Here is a 19,145-nt window from a genome sequence, read left to right on the forward strand (position 1 = left end):
CAAGATACAAAATACAAAAAGTAGCAACAGATAACTTGCACATGGTGGATTGTCAGCCTTTGGTGTGTAAGGTCACTGAGTGCAGTGTTTGTTATAAAGTCTGACAGTAGCAGGAAGGAAATACCTGTGGTACCTCTCCTTCGCATACCATGGGTGCAGCAGCCTGAAGGAACTGCTCAGTGCTGTCAGTGTCCTGCATGGGGTGGGAGACCCCAGACCCCATCCCAACAGGGATGATAGATTAGCCATCATCCTCCTGTTGCCCACTTGGTCCAGGGGGCATCCCAGAACAGAGCTAGCCTTCTCGATCAGTATGTTCAGCCTTTACCTGTCAGTGGTGGAGATGCTACTACCCCAGCAGACCACAAAACAGAAAATGGCTGATGCCACCATTCATAGGATTTATTTTGAATGTATTACCCATTTAACCCAGTTCGTCTTTTAACTGAACATTAAATATATCAAGTTTAACTCATTTTCTTTTAACATTAACTCTGTTATTCTTAGCTAGTGAACAACCTAGAAATTTGTTTTCTGTGGTTTATTTCTTAATATTTAAAACATCAGTGTATTGAAATGTGACTGACATTTGGTTAGAACAATTAATATAAAATGTTATTGCTGTCAAAATGTATACTGCTGACTAATATCCCTCTTTTTCCATGGAGGAGGACCCGCTCCTCCTGGAATGTTAAGTGCTCTAAGTGAATGAAAACTGTCAATATATTCTGACCCTTTTAAGCTTCATATACAGAGATAAAATAAACACACCATAGGAGGTTAAACACAGTTGAAGAAATGACATTTCCAGGTCTTTCAGTTAAATGTTAAAAATAGACTTTTTTTTTTTTTTTTTTTAAATACATGAATAATTTAATAGCTTTTCAAATTAATGTGTAGTAAACAAGAGGACAGAGGAGGTGAGATGTCAAAGTTAATGAACTCTGATGAACAGTCTCGTAATTCCATCTGGATGTAAAAACCACAAACTTCACTTTGTGTTGAAGTGCTTTTTATTAACATGATTTGATGTTTGTTGTGTTTTCAGATCTTGTTGAAAGCAGCAACGTCCATCGACTGAACGTAATCCTCAAAGGCTGTGATGTGCTCCTCCAGGATGTCTGTGCCCACCTGAGAACAGGTAAGAAACGAATCAGACAGGAACAAGAAGAAAACAAAGCTAATGGTGTGTAAATCATCTGATGAGAGAACAGTTAAACCTATTCCACCACCTTGTCGTCTTCAACCACACAGCCGATCTGCAGCTTCTTGATGCCGTAACCCACCGGGACCAGTTTGGCTAGAGGAAAAATATTAAAAACACGTCACACCAGATCACTTATTGATCAATGTACTGTCATCAATAGATGCTGCAATTTTACTACTTATGTAAATGAAGAGAAAATTGTTCTCAGAGTTTTCAGATCAGAAAGTTTCCATCACGTTTTCAGCCGAAAGATGGTGAGTTAGATCATCATCAACTCTGTAGACACATCTGTTACTCATCAATATTCAATCTTCCAATAACAATGAGCCATTGTCTCTGGTTCCTGACTACACAGTTTACAGCCTCTGTCTACCTAAAACATCTTCATAACATCTGCACATGAATCCGTAGTTTGTTGTGTCACTGTAGTTTCTGAAACTAAACACTTCGTCTTGGATTTTTTCCCTGTGTGTGTGTGTGTGTGTGTGTGTGTGTGTGTGTGTGTGTGTGTGAGAGAGAGAGAGAGAGAGAGAGAGAGACTGCAGAAGGATCATATGCAGTACAGTGTGTAGTATTAGTGAAGTATTTACATTGTCCCCAGACCAGCCCGTCCATCTGAATACTGCGAACACACTCCTCCAGCTGGGCCATGTCTGTCTCGTCATCCCACGGCTTAACGTCCAATAGGATCGAAGACTTCGCGATGAGGGCAGGCTCTGGAGAAGAGGAAGGTTTGTTACCATGAAAATCACTCTAAACCTTAACCGTCACTGACTAGAGGCGAAGACTCCCATCAGGTAAATAAGATGTCCATCAGACAGTCAGCCGAAAGATGGTGATTGAATAATCATCACAGAGAGTCGGCCAATCAGAACACGAGTCTAAAGATTTAAGTAAAATTAAACTGAAGTTAATTTGAAATGGTTGTCACTGCTGAGAGCTGATGGTCACTCAGCTCCTGAGCTGGTTCTGATTCATCAACACAGCTGAACACAACCTCTACACGACCTCTGTTTTACGAGACTCGACTGGTTCACGTTTTCATCCAGCTCTTCTGAGCCAGATGTTGGTTTAATGATCAGTGCTGCGATCGATCAGGTGATTGGTTATGATCAGAGAGGACGTACTCTTGGACTTCTTGGCAGCGTACTCTGCCAGACGCTGCTCCTTCAACTTGGCTGCCTCCGAGTCTTCCTGCAAGACATGAATCGGGACACACGTTAAGAGGCTGAAGTCATACATCTCATTAATGACATCACTGATCTCTGTGACCTCACCTCGTCGTCGGAGCCGAACAGGTCGATGTCATCGTCGTCATCGTCCTTTGAGGCAGCGGCAGGGCCGGAACTAGAGGTGGCGTCAGCCACACCTGCTGGGCCGTACTGACCCAGGGCTTTCTTCACACCTGGGAGACTGACAGGAGATGAGGCTTACATCACTATGGTCACACACCCGTGTGTAACCCCCCCTCCCCGACACCACCGTCCTCACCTGTTCTTCTGGTCCTTGTAAGACTTGATGTGGTTGTACCAGCGGAGGGCGTGGCACAGGTCGGCCGTGGGCAGCGACGAGATCGCCTCAAAGACCGCCACATCGGCCTGAGAGGGGACATACCTGAGGACAGAACATAATTGGATTACAATACTGACACACCTGGCTGAGTCCACACACACACACACACCTGAGAACTCTCAGTGCTGCACTTCACTTCCTGCCCCCCCTTAATATGCAAATTAGTCTTTCATTATTCTAAATGTACATGACGTCATGTGACCAACCTTCAACACAGTCTTAATTTCAACATCATAATTATTCGTTTTAACTATTCGTTTATAATATTTATTTTTTCATACTGTGCTGCTATTAATGATTTTAAAAAATAGTCACTACTTAAACACCACGAGGTACATTTTACAGACATTAACAAATGTTACTCAGCTTTTAAGTTTCAAAATGAGTCTGTTCACGAGGAACAAAGTGTTTGACATGTATTAAAACGTGGTGCATTAGAGTCCTTTTGCTCTGATTACAATCAAAAGTCCCTGATCTGTAGACTTCATGACACGTCCCGTTAGTTAGCCTGTTAGCACCATGAGGCTCCGTGCTAACGAAAGGATGTGGATCTTTATTCACCTCCGACCGAACATAAAAATAAACATTAACTTGTCACAGTCAATTCACTCTCTCTGGCTGGATCACGGATGTTCACAGCGATTTATTTTAACATTTAAACTTTGTTCAGCTAACGGCCTGCCAGCTAACTGTTAGCTAACTTTTAGCCACGTTAGATCAGCGCGTAGCCAAGATGGCGGCGCCACCGGCTGCAGCGAAGATCTCTGCTGGAGTTTCTACTATTTTTCTGCTGTTTACAATCGTTTCTACTGTCTATACTATACTGACCCCTCTATGTAGCTGCGGTCCGACAGGAAGTCATTCAGCACTTTGAGGCCGGAGGGTGCTTTCAGATCACCGAAGCCCATGACGAAGGAGAACCGACGAGGACTACGAAGGAGCCGTAGGAGGAGGAAGAAGAAGAAGGAGGGAGTAGGAGAGAAGAGCAGGCTTTATACACGGAGACAGACCCCTCCTCACCGGACACCACTCCTCCCCCTCCCCGCTGAGCCTGGAGGATGAGGTGTTGTGGTTTCTTAAATATTCTGATTGACAAATAGTGAAAGAAAATAAATAGAAATCAGACTTGGGATAAAGATTTGGTGTGTGTGTGTGTGTGTGTGTGTGTGTGTGTGTGTGTGTATACATACATATATAAGTTTGTGTTTGTTTGAAAAACTGATCTGATGTCAGTTTACTCTCATAATTTGGACTTAATATCTAACAAAGTAGCTTTTTCTTTCATTATTTTGACTGATTATATAAATATTTTACTGGACTGTGAAATTAAAGACAGTTTTGTCATGTTTCATGTTCGCCTCAGTTTCCATCTGTGTGGAGTGACAGATGTTGATACTGATGCACATCTGCAGGCAGGTTTAATGAAACACCAATGTACTGTCAGTGTTCAGGTAACAGCTGCTGTAAATGTAAATGTGGATGTAAATCATCATCACTGAGCTTCTGTTTGAAGCTTCACATGAGGAACCAGCACAGCTGAATGTGAGTGTTTGGGGTTAAAACTGCCTTCAACTGAAATGCAGTCAGACCTGTCACACCGTCACATGACCTGCTCTGATTGGTCGCTGCTCTCCTATCAGCTGACGATGTGAATGAACCTGTACACACCTGAGAGATGTTAGACAGCTGAGTTTCAGTCAGACACAGAGCTAAGGTCAGAGACATTCACTTGTTTTTTATTCAAAGTGACTCCGAGGAGGACGAGCAGGAGAAGAAGAAGTTTCCTGGATAAAAAGAAGAGTGATGGGTCAGGCTCACTCTTCCACCTCTCCTCAGGTAAATCAACAGCTACCTTTCTCCCACCTGTCAGACAGGTGTCTGACATGTCTCACCTGCTCTCTGCTCTTTGTTGCTGTTTTTTAAAATTCATTTTCAACATTGTTCAGACAAACTTAGTCAAACCAGGAGATTCTCCAAAGAGTCATTAAAATGTTCAAATGAAACCAAACTGATGTCAAAATTATTATAAATTAACTAGCATTTCTTTTGAATATCGACTGTTTTGTAATCAATAAGTCAGTTATTGAAGAAAGCACCTATCAGATGTATTGATAATGACAGTTACTGTCAGTTGCAGTTGGTGATCCAGTCCTGACTGGAAAGGATCCACTATCTGGTCTGACTCAGTGTTAAAAATAGCTCCTTCAGTTCAGTCAATCAATCAATCAATCAATCAATCATCAATCAATCAATCAATCAATCAATCAATCAATCAATTACACACCTGTGGAGGAGAGACCTGCCACATTATCATTCGTCAGTTTATCCGGAGGTTCATCATCAAAAACAATACAAAAAACACCATAAATATGGATCATATTTCTTGTCTAGCTGATCAATAAACCGTCTTGGCTCCAACACTGAGTGACTGAGAAGGTGTGTCACCTGATCCTCGTACCTGAGCAGGTGGTCTGTGCCAGATCACAGACACATGATGGATGATCACATCTGTAACAGTTAAGTCAGTTTAAGGTTAAACATTAAAGGCACATCACAGTATTACAGTGTAAACACAGAGAGCTTCTCCACATGAAGAGCCGGATGTCTGAGTTTACCACCAGCACTTAAATGCAACATGTGGATCAGAGAAAATACACCTGGTGTTCAGTTGTCAGGTGATCACCACACATTTACTCTCAAACATCAACTAAGTATCTTCAGACTTTGATCTGCACAGCAAACTTGAAACTTATCAGATTTTAAAAAATATAAATCTTGAAATAGAATGTGTCTGATGATGTTCAGACTATAAACATGTTTTATTTGTTTTTGTTTATCGGTTTTGTTCATTTGTCTTGTTTGTACATGTGAACACCATAAATGACATCATCTAGTTTCTATGTATAGGTAGAACACACATGTTCTTGTACGGGCCTTTAACATGTTGATGAACACCTGTGTTCAGGTGATCCTTATGGGTCTGGATTCGGCTGGAAAGTCCACTCTGCTGTCCAGGCTGCTGACAGGACAGGTGAGACTCCTCTGGACAGGTAGACACTGTGTGTTAGACTTATGAACTGTAAATGTCCGTCAGATTAGGTGTGAATGATCACCTGTGACTCTGCAGGTGATGGAAACGTCACCCACTATTGGCTTCAATGTGGGAACCCTGGACCTGGACAAGAAGACGTCTTTGACTGTGTGGGACGTTGGAGGACAGAAGAGCATGAGACCCAACTGGAGGTAAATTTGTAAACAACTCAAAACAAACAAACAGACAATTAAAAACAGCCCAGACACCTCCTTCTTCTTTTTCTTCAGGTACTACCTGGATGACTGTCAGGCTCTGGTCTTCGTGGTGGACAGCAGCGATCCGGGTCGGATCACAGAGGCCCAGAAGGCCCTGAAAAAGGTCCTGAGTGACGAAAAACTACAAGGAGTTCCTCTGATGGTTCTGGCCAACAAGAAGGACCTGCCCAACTCCATGACCATACGAGAGGTAAGAGACACCCACACCACCAAGAAGACCCGGACCCAGACTTGGTTCAACAACTCAGGATAATAATGGGGTCCAGAAAACTGGTGTGAGGAAGGTTTTCTAAAACAAACCTGTTTCCTATAGAAACTCTGTTTATAAAGAGGCAAGGGAGGAGGAAATGAGGACAGAAGGAAGGAAACTTCCTAGTAAGAAAATAACAAACAGTAAACAAATAGTGAATTCAGTTACACGAGAACAGCCACTAGAGAGAGCTGTTTCTCCTCTGCTTCTCATTATTTTCTGTCTTTCCTCCCTCCCTCTCTTTCTCTCTCTCTCTCTCTATATATATATATATATATATACAACCCCCCCACACCCCCCACCCCCACCCAGATCTCAAACCACCTGGATCTCCCCAGTTACACTGAGCGGTCATGGGAGATTCAGGCCTGCAGTGCTCTGAAGGGACTTGGCCTCCAACAGGCGTTCATGTCTGTCAACAAACTGATCAAGAAGAGTTGAGGGGGGGGCACTATTAAAACTAAAACAATTTCAACATTTATCATTTACAATTAATGAAACTGAGAAAGTAAAACATCTGATTTAAAAGAAAAACATCAATAAAATCAATAAACATGTTTGAGTGTCAATAAAGATGATTATTGATAATCACGTAAAGGACTGTAGTGAACCTGTTCAGATCCTGGTTTCTGCCTGATCTGGACTCAGCATCAGGTCTGATGACCAGACCGAGACCAACTGACTGAAGAACCAGACTGAGACCTGAACAGGAGAGTCACATGGACTCTGGCGGTCTGTGTGATCCACAGAACCAATAATTGATCAAATTAAAAACAACAGTAGGAATTTTTTTCCAAGAGGTTTTAATCTGAAGCAAAAAGATCACATCTCTTCATTTTCTGTTCAATAATCGATGCAGCAGATTGATAACTGATCACAGTCAACAGCTGAGAGCTAAAATGTGTCGAATGAACCTTTAAATGTTCATGGGATCAGTGGTCATGTGATAAGTCGTCTCTACATCATCTTCTTGGCTATATTTATGTCATGGTCCGTTCTGAGCACATGCAGGCTCCTCAGAGAGAACCAGGACTGGACCAGCAGCAGGACTGGGACCAGGACCCAGACTCCATTAAAGAAGACCAGGTAGACCCACAGATAGAGACCATTGGATGTGTTCAGGTGAGGACTGCCAATCAGCCAATCAGGACAGAAGGTCATCCAGCCACCGTACAGCTCGCACACGCTCAGAGTGATCTGCAAAAAGTGTCTGTGAAATACATGAAAGTTATCATGTTATACTATCTACACTCTCACTTGTACCTAGTACCTGTAGTATTACCTGTAGTACCTGTAGTACTTGTAGTACTTGTATTAGTACTTGTAGTAGTACCTGTAGTACTTGTCTCTCAGTATTGCGTGTATCAGCAGGACTGCTAACAAAGAGTCTAGGACGACGGTCAGAATCTCTATGGAAACAATTGCTGGATCAGAAACTAACCAACGACTGTCAGCTTTACCATACTCCCTCCCTACAGAGAGACAGACAGGTGGAGACAGACAGGTGGAGAGATAGACAGGTGGAGACAAACATGTCTGTTGTCAGAGCTTTGCAGTAGAAATATGAAGAAACAGAATCTGAAGCTGAAAGTTGAACTCACAGAGTTCAGCCAGTGGACCTTCAGATGTCTGCACCGTCCCAACCATAGACATGTAAACAAACGGACCCTCCTGAAAACAAACAACAAACAACCACAGACATGTAAACAACAAGGACCTTCTAAAGATGGAGACATAAAGTATCCATAAATAAATAAAATAAAACAGTGAAACAAACAAATAAACAAACAATAAATAATCAGCAAAAAACAATCAACCAATAACTGAGGAAGGTTATTAAAAACATATCATACTGTTTCTAATTGGTCATACCAGGGTCAAGTGGACAATGACATCATAGTAGAGCCACAGCAGGATCCACCTGTCCTTCACAGAGCTCCGCCTACCATACCTGTGCGTTAGCAGGACGGCAGCTAACACCTGGATACTACATGCTAATAGAGACAAGACTGAGACCAGAGAGAGGCTGGAGGGCACTATTGAGTCCATGTGCAGGCAGAAAAGAAGAAGAAGAAAGAGGACAAGAGGAAGAATACAACAGGAGGAAGAGGAAGGGCAGGACACTCTACTGTCGAAGCAGCAGTACTATTAGTACAGGTCGTACTGGAAACACCTGTTGGGTTACAGTTAGTTAGTTAGTTAGTTAGTTAGTTGTAGGGTTAGGTTTAGTTATAGCGCTCTGCTCAGACAGTACAGGACTCAACTGTGTGAATGTGGAGTGACGTCTCAGGCTCCGCCCCTGACTCTCTCTATTGGTCTGTTGGTTCAAAGCCCCACCCTCTGGACTCTCCCATTGGCTATTAAAAAGAACACCTCACTCCCGGGCTGAACCTCCTCCCACAGAAGTCAAAGGTCAACAGCAGAGTTTCAGTAGAAACCAGAGAATAGAGTGCAGAGAGTTGAATCATGTTCATGTTGACAATCATCATTGTCAAAAACAGGATAGAAAAAGCTTCAGATTAAAAACCAATAAGAACCCGAACCCGAACCCTCACATGTAGACAACAACAACAACAACAGCAGCCAATAATCCAGTCTGTGTAAAACAGTGTGAAAACAGTCCATCCTCATGATGAGTACTTTTACCTTTATTCCTTTTAAAGTACATTTTGTTACTTTTGTACTTTTGCTTAAGTGAAGTTTTGATTTCAGGACTTTTACTTGAAGTACTTGAAGACTATTTTTACATTGTATTGTTACTGCTTTTGCTGCACTTATAGTCACACTAATTTCAGCAGTAATCTGATTAAATAATTTACAGATGATTTAATTAATTTAATTATAAAACATCATAAAACTGAGACATTTCAAACCCAGAGATCTTCAGTTCCTTTGAAGTGAAAGTGATGTTAGAATGAGAGACAACAAACACAAACATGGTTACATAGGTTTTATTGGTTATATGGAGAGTTCAAGAGAATTTCACACACCTGTTTATGTTTGATTAACAGTCGGACAGGTGAGTCAAAGGAAAGGTTTTTTGGCACCACAGTGTTTTTATTTGTGTTCAAATAAAAAAGTCAGTAACGTTAAACTGATCAAACAGTTTGAAATTTTTATTGAAGTTTATTTTAAACATGTCACAGCTGATTTTAAATATGATCAGTGTGTTTGTAACTGATGGTGTTTCCAGTCAACTCTCTCACTGATCAATCTGTTTGATCCGGTGTGTTGATCAGTTTAACCGTCACTGTTACAGTTATTAATACTTCTGCGTTTTTAATAAGTAACTAAAGAAACAACAAGTTGATTATTGATCAGTATAGAAATCAGCAGAGGCAATAAAATAACATTTACTCACACAGACGGTAGAAGATTAAACTGATCGATCGATCAATTGGTTGGTACATGAAAACTAATTATTAGACTTTCTATGAGCTGGTTTAATTTGTTTATCAGAGAAAATGTTTCAGACAGCAGACAGAACATCAGAGAACATATTTAATATATTCAGTTAAAGATATTTAAAGTAACAAAGTAACTAAAATGACAGGAACCTCAGGAGAACATTAGGGGAACATTACAGGAACTTTAGTGGAATGTTGAGGGAATCTTAAGCTGCGTTTTGAACAAAAAGTACCTGGAACTAAAAGGTTCCTGTGGCCCACAGTTTCCACTATGGCCTAAGGTCCCAGGAAGATTATGCAAAATATTTACTTGACATTAGATTATTCACAGCACTTTGAGGACATAACATGGACGAAAATACAGGACAAATTGTGTCCCTTATTCATTCAATACATGACGCAGCATTTTATTTTCAAATACGGGACGATCCCATATTATATGTGATGGGTGGCAACCCTAGCCAATCCGGTTGTTGTGATCCTTTATTATTTTGAAGTCCTGTTTCAGTTTTTTTACCTTCTCCCAGACCTGTTTCATAGTGTGGAAAATGTGTTTGCTCACTCGCTCGCTCCCTGCGGACTTTTAAACATTGCGAATGAAATAAAATGCAATGAGTACTCAACTAGTCAGAAATGTTCAGCACTGCAGACCACACCCCCAAAGTTCCTGAACCTTTGGAAAGTCCTACCCCCTGACCAGGTACTTTTTGGGGGTTCGATCAATTAACCCGGAACAAAATTTAGACCCTGGTTCCTGCGGTCAAAACGCACATAGTTCCTTGAAAGGTTCCTGGTTCCTGGGGAAAGTTCCTGTGGTGGAAACGCAGCTTTAGGGGAACTTTAGGAAGAATGTTGGAAGATCTCAGTAGAACTTTAGGGAAAACTTCAGAACTTTGGAGACTTTGAGGTGAATGTTAGGGGAACATTAGTTGAACCTCAGCTGGACCTTAAAGAAACCTAAAGTGAACCTTTGGGCAATCTTACTTAAAAGAAACTTTAGGGGAACCTTTTTGCAACCATAGAGGAATGTTAGAGGAAACTTGGAGGAACCTAAAATGTTGGGTGTACCAAAGAAGAGCTTTTGTGGGACCACCTTGGGGAAATCCAAGAGGAACCTTGGTAGCAGGGTTCTGTTTAGCACCATGTTTTCCTCCATGATCCCTGAGTTTGTGCTTTTTAGGCCATCATCAGGATGATTGACAGCCTGCTTCAGTTGGGTTCCACTAATTCAAATGTTTTAATGTTTTATTTTTGTGATTGATCAGCTGATTATTAGTTATCACATTTATATCAATCAGCTGTTGTTTCAGAAAACAAGAATAAAAATAGAAAGGAAACTGAATGTTAAACATGAAAATAGTCACTGTCCTGTCAAAACCATGTATCTCCAACTTTAAAGTGTTTATTTATTCTTAGGTTTTCAGATCAGTAGAAGAATTAAACAATAAAATTCTCCAACGTCATAAAACACTTTTGTGTAAACACTGTAACAGAACAGGAAACTGCCTGTTATTGACCTCAGTTCCTGTAAAGATAAAATGTTGGAGAATGTAGTTTTCAGGTTTACATGTGATGATGTCAGCACACATGATCAGATATCCGAACCCTGTGTGTGTCTGGAGGTTTATCAATAAAAGAGAAATATATATCAACCACAAAACAAATCTGAGCTCTGAACTTCAAAGGAACAGTTCCACATTCAGGTAAATCCTCTTTTGTTTTCCGCTCTGAGAGTTAGTCCTCATGTTCCCAGTCTTTGTGCTAAGCTAACAGCTGCTAGCTGTAGCCTCATATCAGTCTGAACAACTAATTCTCAGATAAATAAAAGAAGAGGATTTAACAGAAAATGAATCTGTTCAGATCTGGAGTGATCAGAACTCAGCTTAGAGGATAATTAATCTGGGTTTAATTGAATATTGACAAGTGTTTAGGATTCCTCCTCCTTCTCCTCCTCTGCTCCTCTCTCCTCTCCTTTCTCCTCTTGAGGCAGAGTGGATGACAGAGCATACTCCTGACTGACTCCCTCTGAAACCACCGACAAATCCACCTCCCCTAAAACTGACACCTCCTCACCCTCCTTCACCTCCTCCTTCACCTCCTCTATCACCTCCTGTTTCACCTCCTCCTGTTTCTCCTCCTGCTCAGCTGGGGCCAGCTGGGCATGGACCTCAGTGAAGGGGACCTCCTGGTCAGTGTCGCTCAGTGGGGACACCTGGATTTCAGCCTCAGTGATGACTGACTCCCCGGTCTGAGCGGAGACATCAGCAGGCTGAGAGTCCGAGCTGCTGCGAGGCTGAAGACACAAACAGGATTCAGAAGTTATGGAATGTTTCGGACATTAAGTGGAACCTTAGGGGAACCTTAAAGGAACTTAAGGAATACCTTAGTAAAAATGTTAGAAAATATTAGGAGAACCTTAGAACACTTGCTAATATTCAGATTCATGGAGGATAACCAGTGACAAAAATCTCAGTACCTTCCGGATGCTGAAGGTCAAAGGTGAAACTTTCAGGCTTGAGGTTTTCTGTTTGATCTTCTCTCGTTGTTCCGCAGACACAATCTTTGTTCCAATCTTAGTCATCTTCTTCTCGATGTTCTGCCGGGAGAACGCCTTCTTTATACTGTCAACCTGCAAAGGAAAGACTGTTACACGCCTGTCTCTCTGACTGAGCACTTGTCTGTTTGAACCTTTTCAGCCATGGTTCTGACCTTCTTCAGACTAGATCGCTTCAGTTTCTCCGCTCTGGACTTCTCCATGTTCTCCAGATCATGAGGCCATGTCTCCTCTTCCTCTAGCTCTGCCTCCAGACCGACGTCCTCATCAGATGATAGGTCGATGGTATGGAGCCCACTCTCCTGGGACCGGTTGCCATCAACAATGCCCGGTGCTATTTCCTCAGCTTCTTCCACAATCTCATCACGAGGGAATGGTGGAGGATCCTTCACAAAAACACTAGAGGGGATCTCGTTCTCCTCCTGAGGGAGAGAACATTTTGGGGAGAACCCCACTTTAGTGGAACCACAGAGGAACTGTAGAGGATTTTTATGGTAAACCTTAATGTCACCTGAGGGCAACCTTAGAGGAGGAAAAATGTCAGGGGGGTCTTCATGGATTCTCAATGTAACCTTAGAGGAACTAAAGCGGAAAACTTGGTGGATCCTTATAGGAATTACACTGGGACCTTGAGAGAATCTTCGAGGAACCTTTAAGAAATATTAGGGAAAACTTGGAGGAACCCTAAGGGAACCTCACTGGAATGTTAGAGCCAGCTGTGTGGAACCCAAAGGATATTTATGGGAAACTTGGAGGGGCATTACAGGAATTTGGGGAATGTAAGGGGAGTCATGGGAAAGCAAGGAGAATATTAGTGGGACTTTTCGTGGAACTATATAGGAACAAAAGGGGAATGTTATTAAAACAGTAGGAGAACTTTAGGATAGCCATAGGAAAATGTTAGAGGAAGCTTTGTGGGACCACAGTGGATTCTTGGAGAAAGCTTTGGTGGGTTTCAGAGCAACCTTAGCAGAACCAAAGGAGAACTTTATGTGAACCTAAAAATATGTGGACCACCTGGCTTTGTGCATGGTGTCATTGTCATGTTGAAAGACAAACGAACAAAGAGAAACTGTTAAAACAAAGTTGGAAGAACTCTGTTCTGTAAACTGAAGAAGATGTAGACCAGGAGCGCTGCGCTGAGAAAGAGAACAAGCGTGACAGGGTTAAAAAGCAGAAAGAACCACATCCAATCTAACACATAATACACACTGTAACACACTAACTCATGCACTGAGGAATGCTGGGTACAGGAATGTTTAGTGTCAGTGAGAGAAGACGGAAATACAGTCAGCAGATACTTCAACACACACACATATTACACACATGTACACACTGATACTGCAGTACTGACATAAACACTTTGTACAGCAGGGACAGATTTACTCCCAGTTACTACTGTTTTACTACAAACATCACTGAACATCTGACTGAGCAGATTGTTCCACAACCACCTGTACTTACCTGTAGACAGCAATACTTTACTAAAAGTTACCTGTTGTGACCTGTACAAATCTCCTCTCACCTGTAGTTATAGTTACCTTTAATCACCTAGAAGTGCGCATAGTTACTAGTAGTTAAAATCTGTCACCTGAAAACGTGACGTTTAGTTACCAGTTCTGTGGAATTACCAATAATTTGTTGTTGTTACCTGCCATTATCAATTATCTGTAGTGATTGTAGTGTGAGTGATGCGTTTTACACTGTGAGGACATTTCTGCTCTATGAGGACATTTCTACACTGTGAGCTATGTGAGGACATGTTGGCGTTGGCATCAGTCTTAGTTTTAAAGTTCAGGTTAGAACCAGGTTTAGTTTCACCATCAGAAACAGAAAACCTAAACTCACTCTGTGATATCCCACTCTTACTGTATATTACTCTATGCTGACTGTTACCATGACTACCAGACCATGCGATGACTGTCCATTCAGAGTGTTTTTTATAAAAGTTTTCCAGTTCACTTCCTGCAGCATTTTATGACCAAATAAGGCCACAGACTGAAAGAGCTGGAGAACGAGCAGAAGGAGCTGAGATGGTCAAGACAGATAAACTTTTATATAGTTTGTCTTTAGATTATATTATATTAGATTACAGTATATTAGATAAGAGTAGAGTAGATCAAATGAGATGAGATTAGATTATATTAGAGTAAATCAGATTACATCAGATTAGACCATATTAGAGTAGATTAGATTAGATAAAATTAGATTAGATCAAATCAAATTAGAGCAAATCAGATTAGATTACAGTATATTATATTATATTATATTACAATAGATTACAGTATATTAGATTAGATCAGATTTGATTTGATTACATTAGATTAGAGTAGAGTAGAGTAGAGTAGAGTAGATGAGATTAGATCAGAGTAGATTACGGTATATTAGAGTAGATTACAGTAGAGTAGATTATTTAGATCAGAGTAGATAACATTACATTATATTAGAGTAGAGTAGATTAGATTAGATTAGATCAGAGTAGATTACATTCGATTTCATTAGACTAACCTGAACCAAGATTTAAGAATGGACTAATGGAGACTTTACTGATGTCTCGGCTGCAGAATTCTGACCTTATTGAGGCATCACACTATAATAACAGATAGTCCTGCTCCACATTTCACTGTGAGCCTCTACCTGACCCCTGACCCCTAACCACTGACCTGCTTTCAGTGTATATGGTCCCACTGACCTGGAAGATGAGGACTTTGAAGTTGTTTCTGCTGATCAGGTGGGCATGGTTTGCTTCCAGCTTCTTCACCTGGACACCCTGACGCTCCATTTTATCACGAACCTATAAAAACACGAGGTTATATCAGGTAGATTGACAGGTGACAGGTAAGATAAAAAGCAGTGACATTAAACAGAGAGACAGGTCATTACTAGTCCAATCAAAGAGGCCGTCTGGGTTTTTCCTGACCGAAAATTTGTCAGGGGTGGTACTATGCCGTATGACCTTGCGGCACTCACTCTATGCTTTTCAGAACATCTTGGAAGATTAATAAAAACTGATGTTAAAATCGTGTAAACGTGGGCTTTAATACACTCGTTAATACACTCCTAAAGACTTGGTATTCTCGCCTTGACTCCTCTCTCGCACTCTGATCCTCTCCTCCACTGGCACCTTCCACTTGTGGTTGAAAACTAGGCCTACTGTCAGTCCTGGCAAAGAACTAATGATGTCTGCACTCTGCACTGTTTCACCTGTCCTTGTGATGCTCCTCTTCTTGAACTCTCTTTAAAATAATCTGTGATTTGAGACATTTCTACAAAAAAAAAAACATACATGATGGGATATAACGTTCATTTAGGGAAACTTTTCAAGAAGCTGGGTGTGCTTGGATGTAAAAGAGATAATATTCATCTGTAGGGTTGCCACCTTTTATGTGAAAAAAGGTGGCAACTGGTTTGTTTTTACTTGATATTACATTATTCACAGCACTTTGAGGACATGACATGAATGAAAATATGGGACAAATTACTTCCTGTATTGAGTCAAATCCACCGAGTACCGAGAAAACAAGTATTAGAATTTTGTCGGGAGGCGGAGGTCGCACGAAATTTGACGGAGGCGGCCACCTCCCAATTCTCTATGCAGGAAAAACCCTGGCTGTTGACAACAACAATTAATAAATGTGGCAGATTTATATATCTCCCAGTTCCAGTCCTCTAGTTTGATTGACAGGTATGATCTACTGACCTCCTTCATGGTGACGGACAGTTTGCGGCTCTTGTCCAGCAGTTTACTGACGGTGTTTGAGGTGTGACTGTGACTCTTGGACAGTTTGGTCATATCAGCCTGGATCCCTCTGACCACACCCTCCATCTCGACCTGGTGAACCTGAAACACAATAAATGACCAATCTAACATGTTATTAACATTACCACGTGATCTGTAAACTACAAACAGATTTTAGGTTGAAGCTTCATCACTATAGAAACAGGAAGTAGTTCCAGTTTGTCTGGAGGCAGATTTTTGTTTTTCAGCCAAACTTTTGTTTAAAAATGCAGCAAAAGGTCAAAGTGAAGAAACTGTTTGTGTTTCTGGAGACTTTCAAATTGATGCATGACATCATATATTCTACCTTTAACTGACAGTTACAGTCGAAATAAACACGACAGAGAGAAGTGAGGAAAGAGAGCAGCTGGTCAATCTTAAACCCCACTGTACATATGTTTTGTTTACACAGGAATACAAATGAAAAGCAAGATGAGATGAAATCCGCCTGTAGGGTTTAAACTAACTTAAATCTCTGTCAGTAAAGACGCTTACAATACTCATATTAAAACATGTCAGGAATCCACTCACAGCAAAAACGTGGCACACAGCTTCTTTAACATGCAGCTACAATTGTGAAGTTTGAATAAATTTAGATTAAAATCAGATTCATGAGAAAGAGTCAGACAGAACATAATGAGAAACTGTCAATCAAGATGTTTTTAAGTGGGTTTTGGTTTGGACAGGAATTTCTGGTTTTCAGCCCTGACACTGAAGGCATGTCTGTAAATATGTCCCACACTCAGACCTGGTGTCCTGGACTGGCCCAGCCCTCTCTCACCTCCATCTTGTGCTGGTTTTCCTGCACGGCATCCAGCATGTTGACCAGTTTGTCCAGCAGAGTAAGGACCGTGATGGCGTTGACAGGACCCTGATTCATCTTCTCTGGGTCGAATCCTGCCAGGGTAGACATGGGGGAGGCCTGGTCCTCCTCTAGCTGGTTCTGCTGGTCCTGCTGGTCTTGTAGATCCTGGTTCTTGGGGGGGACCAGCAGGTCTTGGCTCTGGTGGGTCTCAGTGGTCACCATGATGACTCTATTGAACCAAAAACTCGAAACTGTCAAAGACTTTCCTTGCTGCAAAAAACCAATGTAGATTCTACCTCGCCTCCTCTCTCTCTCTCTCTCTCTCTCTCTCTCTCTCTCTCTCTTTCTCTGTGTGTGCTGATCTGTGATTGGTTGGCTCAGAGGAAAACTTTCCGTCTAACTTCCCAACTATGGAAACGTCCACGCCTTTAACTCCTTCACTGCCACAGATAAAATACTGAGCTGTATAAATATAGACAGGCTGCACCTTTATTGAAGATGAAGAAACTTTCAATGTAAAGAGTTTAGTTTTATTTAAAGGTTTAATGTTGATCCATCAACCTCAGATTAGTGGAAAATACAGAAATGTCAAAATCAAAAGTCTGAACTCAAATAATCAAACTGACAACAACAAACACACTGTTATAGGAAGCATTATAAAAGACACAACTCCTAAAATGTAATTTAGAAATAGAATAAATAAAAATGAAAAACACCTTGAATAGGTGAGAATATCCAGGTACATGTATTTATTAGAATACATTAGAAAGAAACCCATAAAGCAAAAAACAGTAGTAAAACTTTAAATCTAAATCTAAAATTATATATTATATAATACATCTGTATACTATGTACTATATAATACATCTGAATTAAATAAATATAAATACAGATTGAATATAATATAATTTTAAGATTCAGTTCATGATAAATAAAATTGAAAATACAAAAATTTAAAAAATTTAAAAAATAAGTAAATAAGTAAAATATGAAAAAACGAATTATCTCATCTAAATCGTACAACAAAAAAATAATAGAATTTGATGAAAACCTCATTAACTGAGCTGAAAGGGTTAACTCTCTGAGTTTTTAGTGTCCCTCTACCACACCCAGGGGGAGGAGTCTGCTACCATGACGACAGGGCTGAAGGGAAGTGTTTGTGTTCGCTCTCTCTCTCTCTCTCTCTCTCTCTCTCTCTCTCTCATGTTTTTAAGGTGAAGTCATCTGGAAGGAAGCCTCTCTCTCTCTCCCTCTTCCTCTCTTTGTGTGTTAATGTCTCTCGCCGTCAGTTCATGGAAAACTGGTTTGTTTTGTGACAAGCAAAGACTTTACACACACAGAACAGAACAACATTTAGAACCCGGCCTCAGTGAATTTAAAGTTAAGTAAAGAAAACTTAAAAGTAAAGAGAATGAAAATTCTGAACAGTAGATCTTAAAAAGTGACAGATTTTAAATGGAGTTTAGTGGAAAGTTTAGCTGCTATCACAAGTGTTTTTGTGGATCCAGAACTTTTTAAAAACCTTTTTAAATGTTAGGGTCAAATTTTAAATGTATTGAAACCTTGGGGTTATAGTGTAAGTTCATGTAAGTTTTGGAGAACCTAAGTGGAAGATGAGAGGAACCTAGGGTGAACCTAGGGTGAAGTTACTCCTTGAGGGAACCTGAGAGAACAGGGTTAGGATTAGTTGATTGAAGTGGAACATTAGGAGAATCACAGATACATTTTTTTTTGGGGGGGGGGGGGGGGGTATGGTGGTGGGGGTGGGGGGGGTGATAGAGGACCACTGTGGGAACCTTAGCAGGGGAATATTAGGGCAACCTGAATAGAACCTCAGGTTAACCTCAGAGGGATTTTTGGAGAACCATTGGATAACTAAAGAGGAATCTTAGGGGAAGTTAAGAGAACCTTTATAGGAACCTTGGGTTGATTTGGACCAAGTCTTTAACCTAGTTTCTAATCCTAACAACTCCCGCTGCCCCCCTGTGCTAAAGTGTTTTTTTAACATCTATGATAACCTTGTGCCAGAGCCCCTCATAACACTCTTCAGAGTGTTACATTTTAACCCCAACCTAACCCTCAATCCCTTTTAGGATCAAGTCTTCAAGTAGTACCAAAGGATTCAGTCCTCCTTTTAGTATAATTAATTAAAGCATGTTGGGTTGCCAAATAAAAATAGTGGTTTTTACTAAAGATTAGACTTCATAAATTGGAGTCAGATGATGATGAGTCAGATCATGCGACTCTGAGTTTGTGGTTTGTG

At 40.9% G+C, this 19,145-nt stretch overlaps 4 protein-coding genes across 4 annotated transcripts; 1 reads left to right on the forward strand and 3 right to left on the reverse strand.

Moving 5' to 3' along the window:
- Window positions 1-995: 995 nt before the first annotated feature.
- On the reverse strand, window positions 996-3,765 carry eef1b2 (eukaryotic translation elongation factor 1 beta 2). The gene is made up of 7 exons (XM_056370391.1): window positions 3,608-3,765; window positions 2,699-2,821; window positions 2,485-2,620; window positions 2,335-2,401; window positions 1,798-1,923; window positions 1,233-1,300; window positions 996-1,131 (listed from the first exon to the last, which is right to left on the reverse strand). The coding sequence occupies exons 1-7, from the start codon at window positions 3,685-3,687 to the stop codon at window positions 1,045-1,047; spliced, it is 687 nt and encodes a 228-aa protein (XP_056226366.1). The 5' UTR covers window positions 3,688-3,765; the 3' UTR covers window positions 996-1,044.
- arl11 (ADP-ribosylation factor-like 11) lies at window positions 3,707-6,895 on the forward strand. Its single transcript, XM_056370394.1, has 6 exons — window positions 3,707-3,842; window positions 4,526-4,615; window positions 5,745-5,810; window positions 5,907-6,022; window positions 6,101-6,278; window positions 6,651-6,895. The coding sequence occupies exons 2-6, from the start codon at window positions 4,583-4,585 to the stop codon at window positions 6,777-6,779; spliced, it is 522 nt and encodes a 173-aa protein (XP_056226369.1). The 5' UTR covers window positions 3,707-3,842; window positions 4,526-4,582; the 3' UTR covers window positions 6,780-6,895.
- Window positions 6,896-7,122: 227 nt separating this feature from the next.
- Window positions 7,123-9,044, reverse strand: ebpl (EBP like). The gene is made up of 4 exons (XM_056370393.1): window positions 8,211-9,044; window positions 7,940-8,009; window positions 7,672-7,810; window positions 7,123-7,548 (listed from the first exon to the last, which is right to left on the reverse strand). The coding sequence occupies exons 1-4, from the start codon at window positions 8,385-8,387 to the stop codon at window positions 7,296-7,298; spliced, it is 639 nt and encodes a 212-aa protein (XP_056226368.1). The 5' UTR covers window positions 8,388-9,044; the 3' UTR covers window positions 7,123-7,295.
- Window positions 9,045-9,273: 229 nt separating this feature from the next.
- On the reverse strand, window positions 9,274-17,242 carry cavin2b (caveolae associated protein 2b). The gene is made up of 6 exons (XM_056370390.1): window positions 16,859-17,242; window positions 16,000-16,140; window positions 14,992-15,093; window positions 12,455-12,721; window positions 12,222-12,374; window positions 9,274-12,038 (listed from the first exon to the last, which is right to left on the reverse strand). The coding sequence occupies exons 1-6, from the start codon at window positions 17,102-17,104 to the stop codon at window positions 11,673-11,675; spliced, it is 1,275 nt and encodes a 424-aa protein (XP_056226365.1). The 5' UTR covers window positions 17,105-17,242; the 3' UTR covers window positions 9,274-11,672.
- Between the last annotated feature and the right edge of the window lie 1,903 nt (window positions 17,243-19,145).

Source organism: Seriola aureovittata, chromosome 24 (assembly GCF_021018895.1).
Source record: "Seriola aureovittata isolate HTS-2021-v1 ecotype China chromosome 24, ASM2101889v1, whole genome shotgun sequence".
Classification (NCBI taxonomy): domain Eukaryota; kingdom Metazoa; phylum Chordata; class Actinopteri; order Carangiformes; family Carangidae; genus Seriola; species Seriola aureovittata.

What these genes read in the sequence shown, in the direction of transcription:
- eef1b2 (XM_056370391.1), bottom strand. Translation starts at nt 3,687, where the DNA reads ATGGGCTTCGGTGATCTGAAAGCACCCTCCGGCCTCAAAGTGCTGAAT. An exon ending in CGCTGCCAAGAAGTCCAAGA is followed by an intron (nt 1,924 to 2,334) that starts GTACGTCCTCTC and finishes CCTCTTCTCCAG; the next exon opens with AGCCTGCCCTCATCGCGAAG. An exon ending in GTGTGGTTGAAGACGACAAG is followed by an intron (nt 1,132 to 1,232) that starts GTGGTGGAATAG and finishes ACCTGTTCTCAG; the next exon opens with GTGGGCACAGACATCCTGGA.
- arl11 (XM_056370394.1), top strand. Translation starts at nt 4,583, where the DNA reads ATGGGTCAGGCTCACTCTTCCACCTCTCCTCAG. An exon ending in ACTCTTCCACCTCTCCTCAG is followed by an intron (nt 4,616 to 5,744) that starts GTAAATCAACAG and finishes ACCTGTGTTCAG; the next exon opens with GTGATCCTTATGGGTCTGGA. An exon ending in ACTCCATGACCATACGAGAG is followed by an intron (nt 6,279 to 6,650) that starts GTAAGAGACACC and finishes ACCCCCACCCAG; the next exon opens with ATCTCAAACCACCTGGATCT.
- ebpl (XM_056370393.1), bottom strand. Translation starts at nt 8,387, where the DNA reads ATGGACTCAATAGTGCCCTCCAGCCTCTCTCTGGTCTCAGTCTTGTCT. An exon ending in AGGTCCACTGGCTGAACTCT is followed by an intron (nt 7,811 to 7,939) that starts GTGAGTTCAACT and finishes GTCTCTCTGTAG; the next exon opens with GGAGGGAGTATGGTAAAGCT. An exon ending in CTGAGAGACAAGTACTACAG is followed by an intron (nt 7,549 to 7,671) that starts GTACTACTACAA and finishes TGTATTTCACAG; the next exon opens with ACACTTTTTGCAGATCACTC.
- cavin2b (XM_056370390.1), bottom strand. Translation starts at nt 17,104, where the DNA reads ATGGTGACCACTGAGACCCACCAGAGCCAAGACCTGCTGGTCCCCCCC. An exon ending in AAAACCAGCACAAGATGGAG is followed by an intron (nt 16,141 to 16,858) that starts GTGAGAGAGGGC and finishes ATTGTGTTTCAG; the next exon opens with GTTCACCAGGTCGAGATGGA. An exon ending in TGACCTTCAGCATCCGGAAG is followed by an intron (nt 12,039 to 12,221) that starts GTACTGAGATTT and finishes TTGTGTCTTCAG; the next exon opens with CCTCGCAGCAGCTCGGACTC.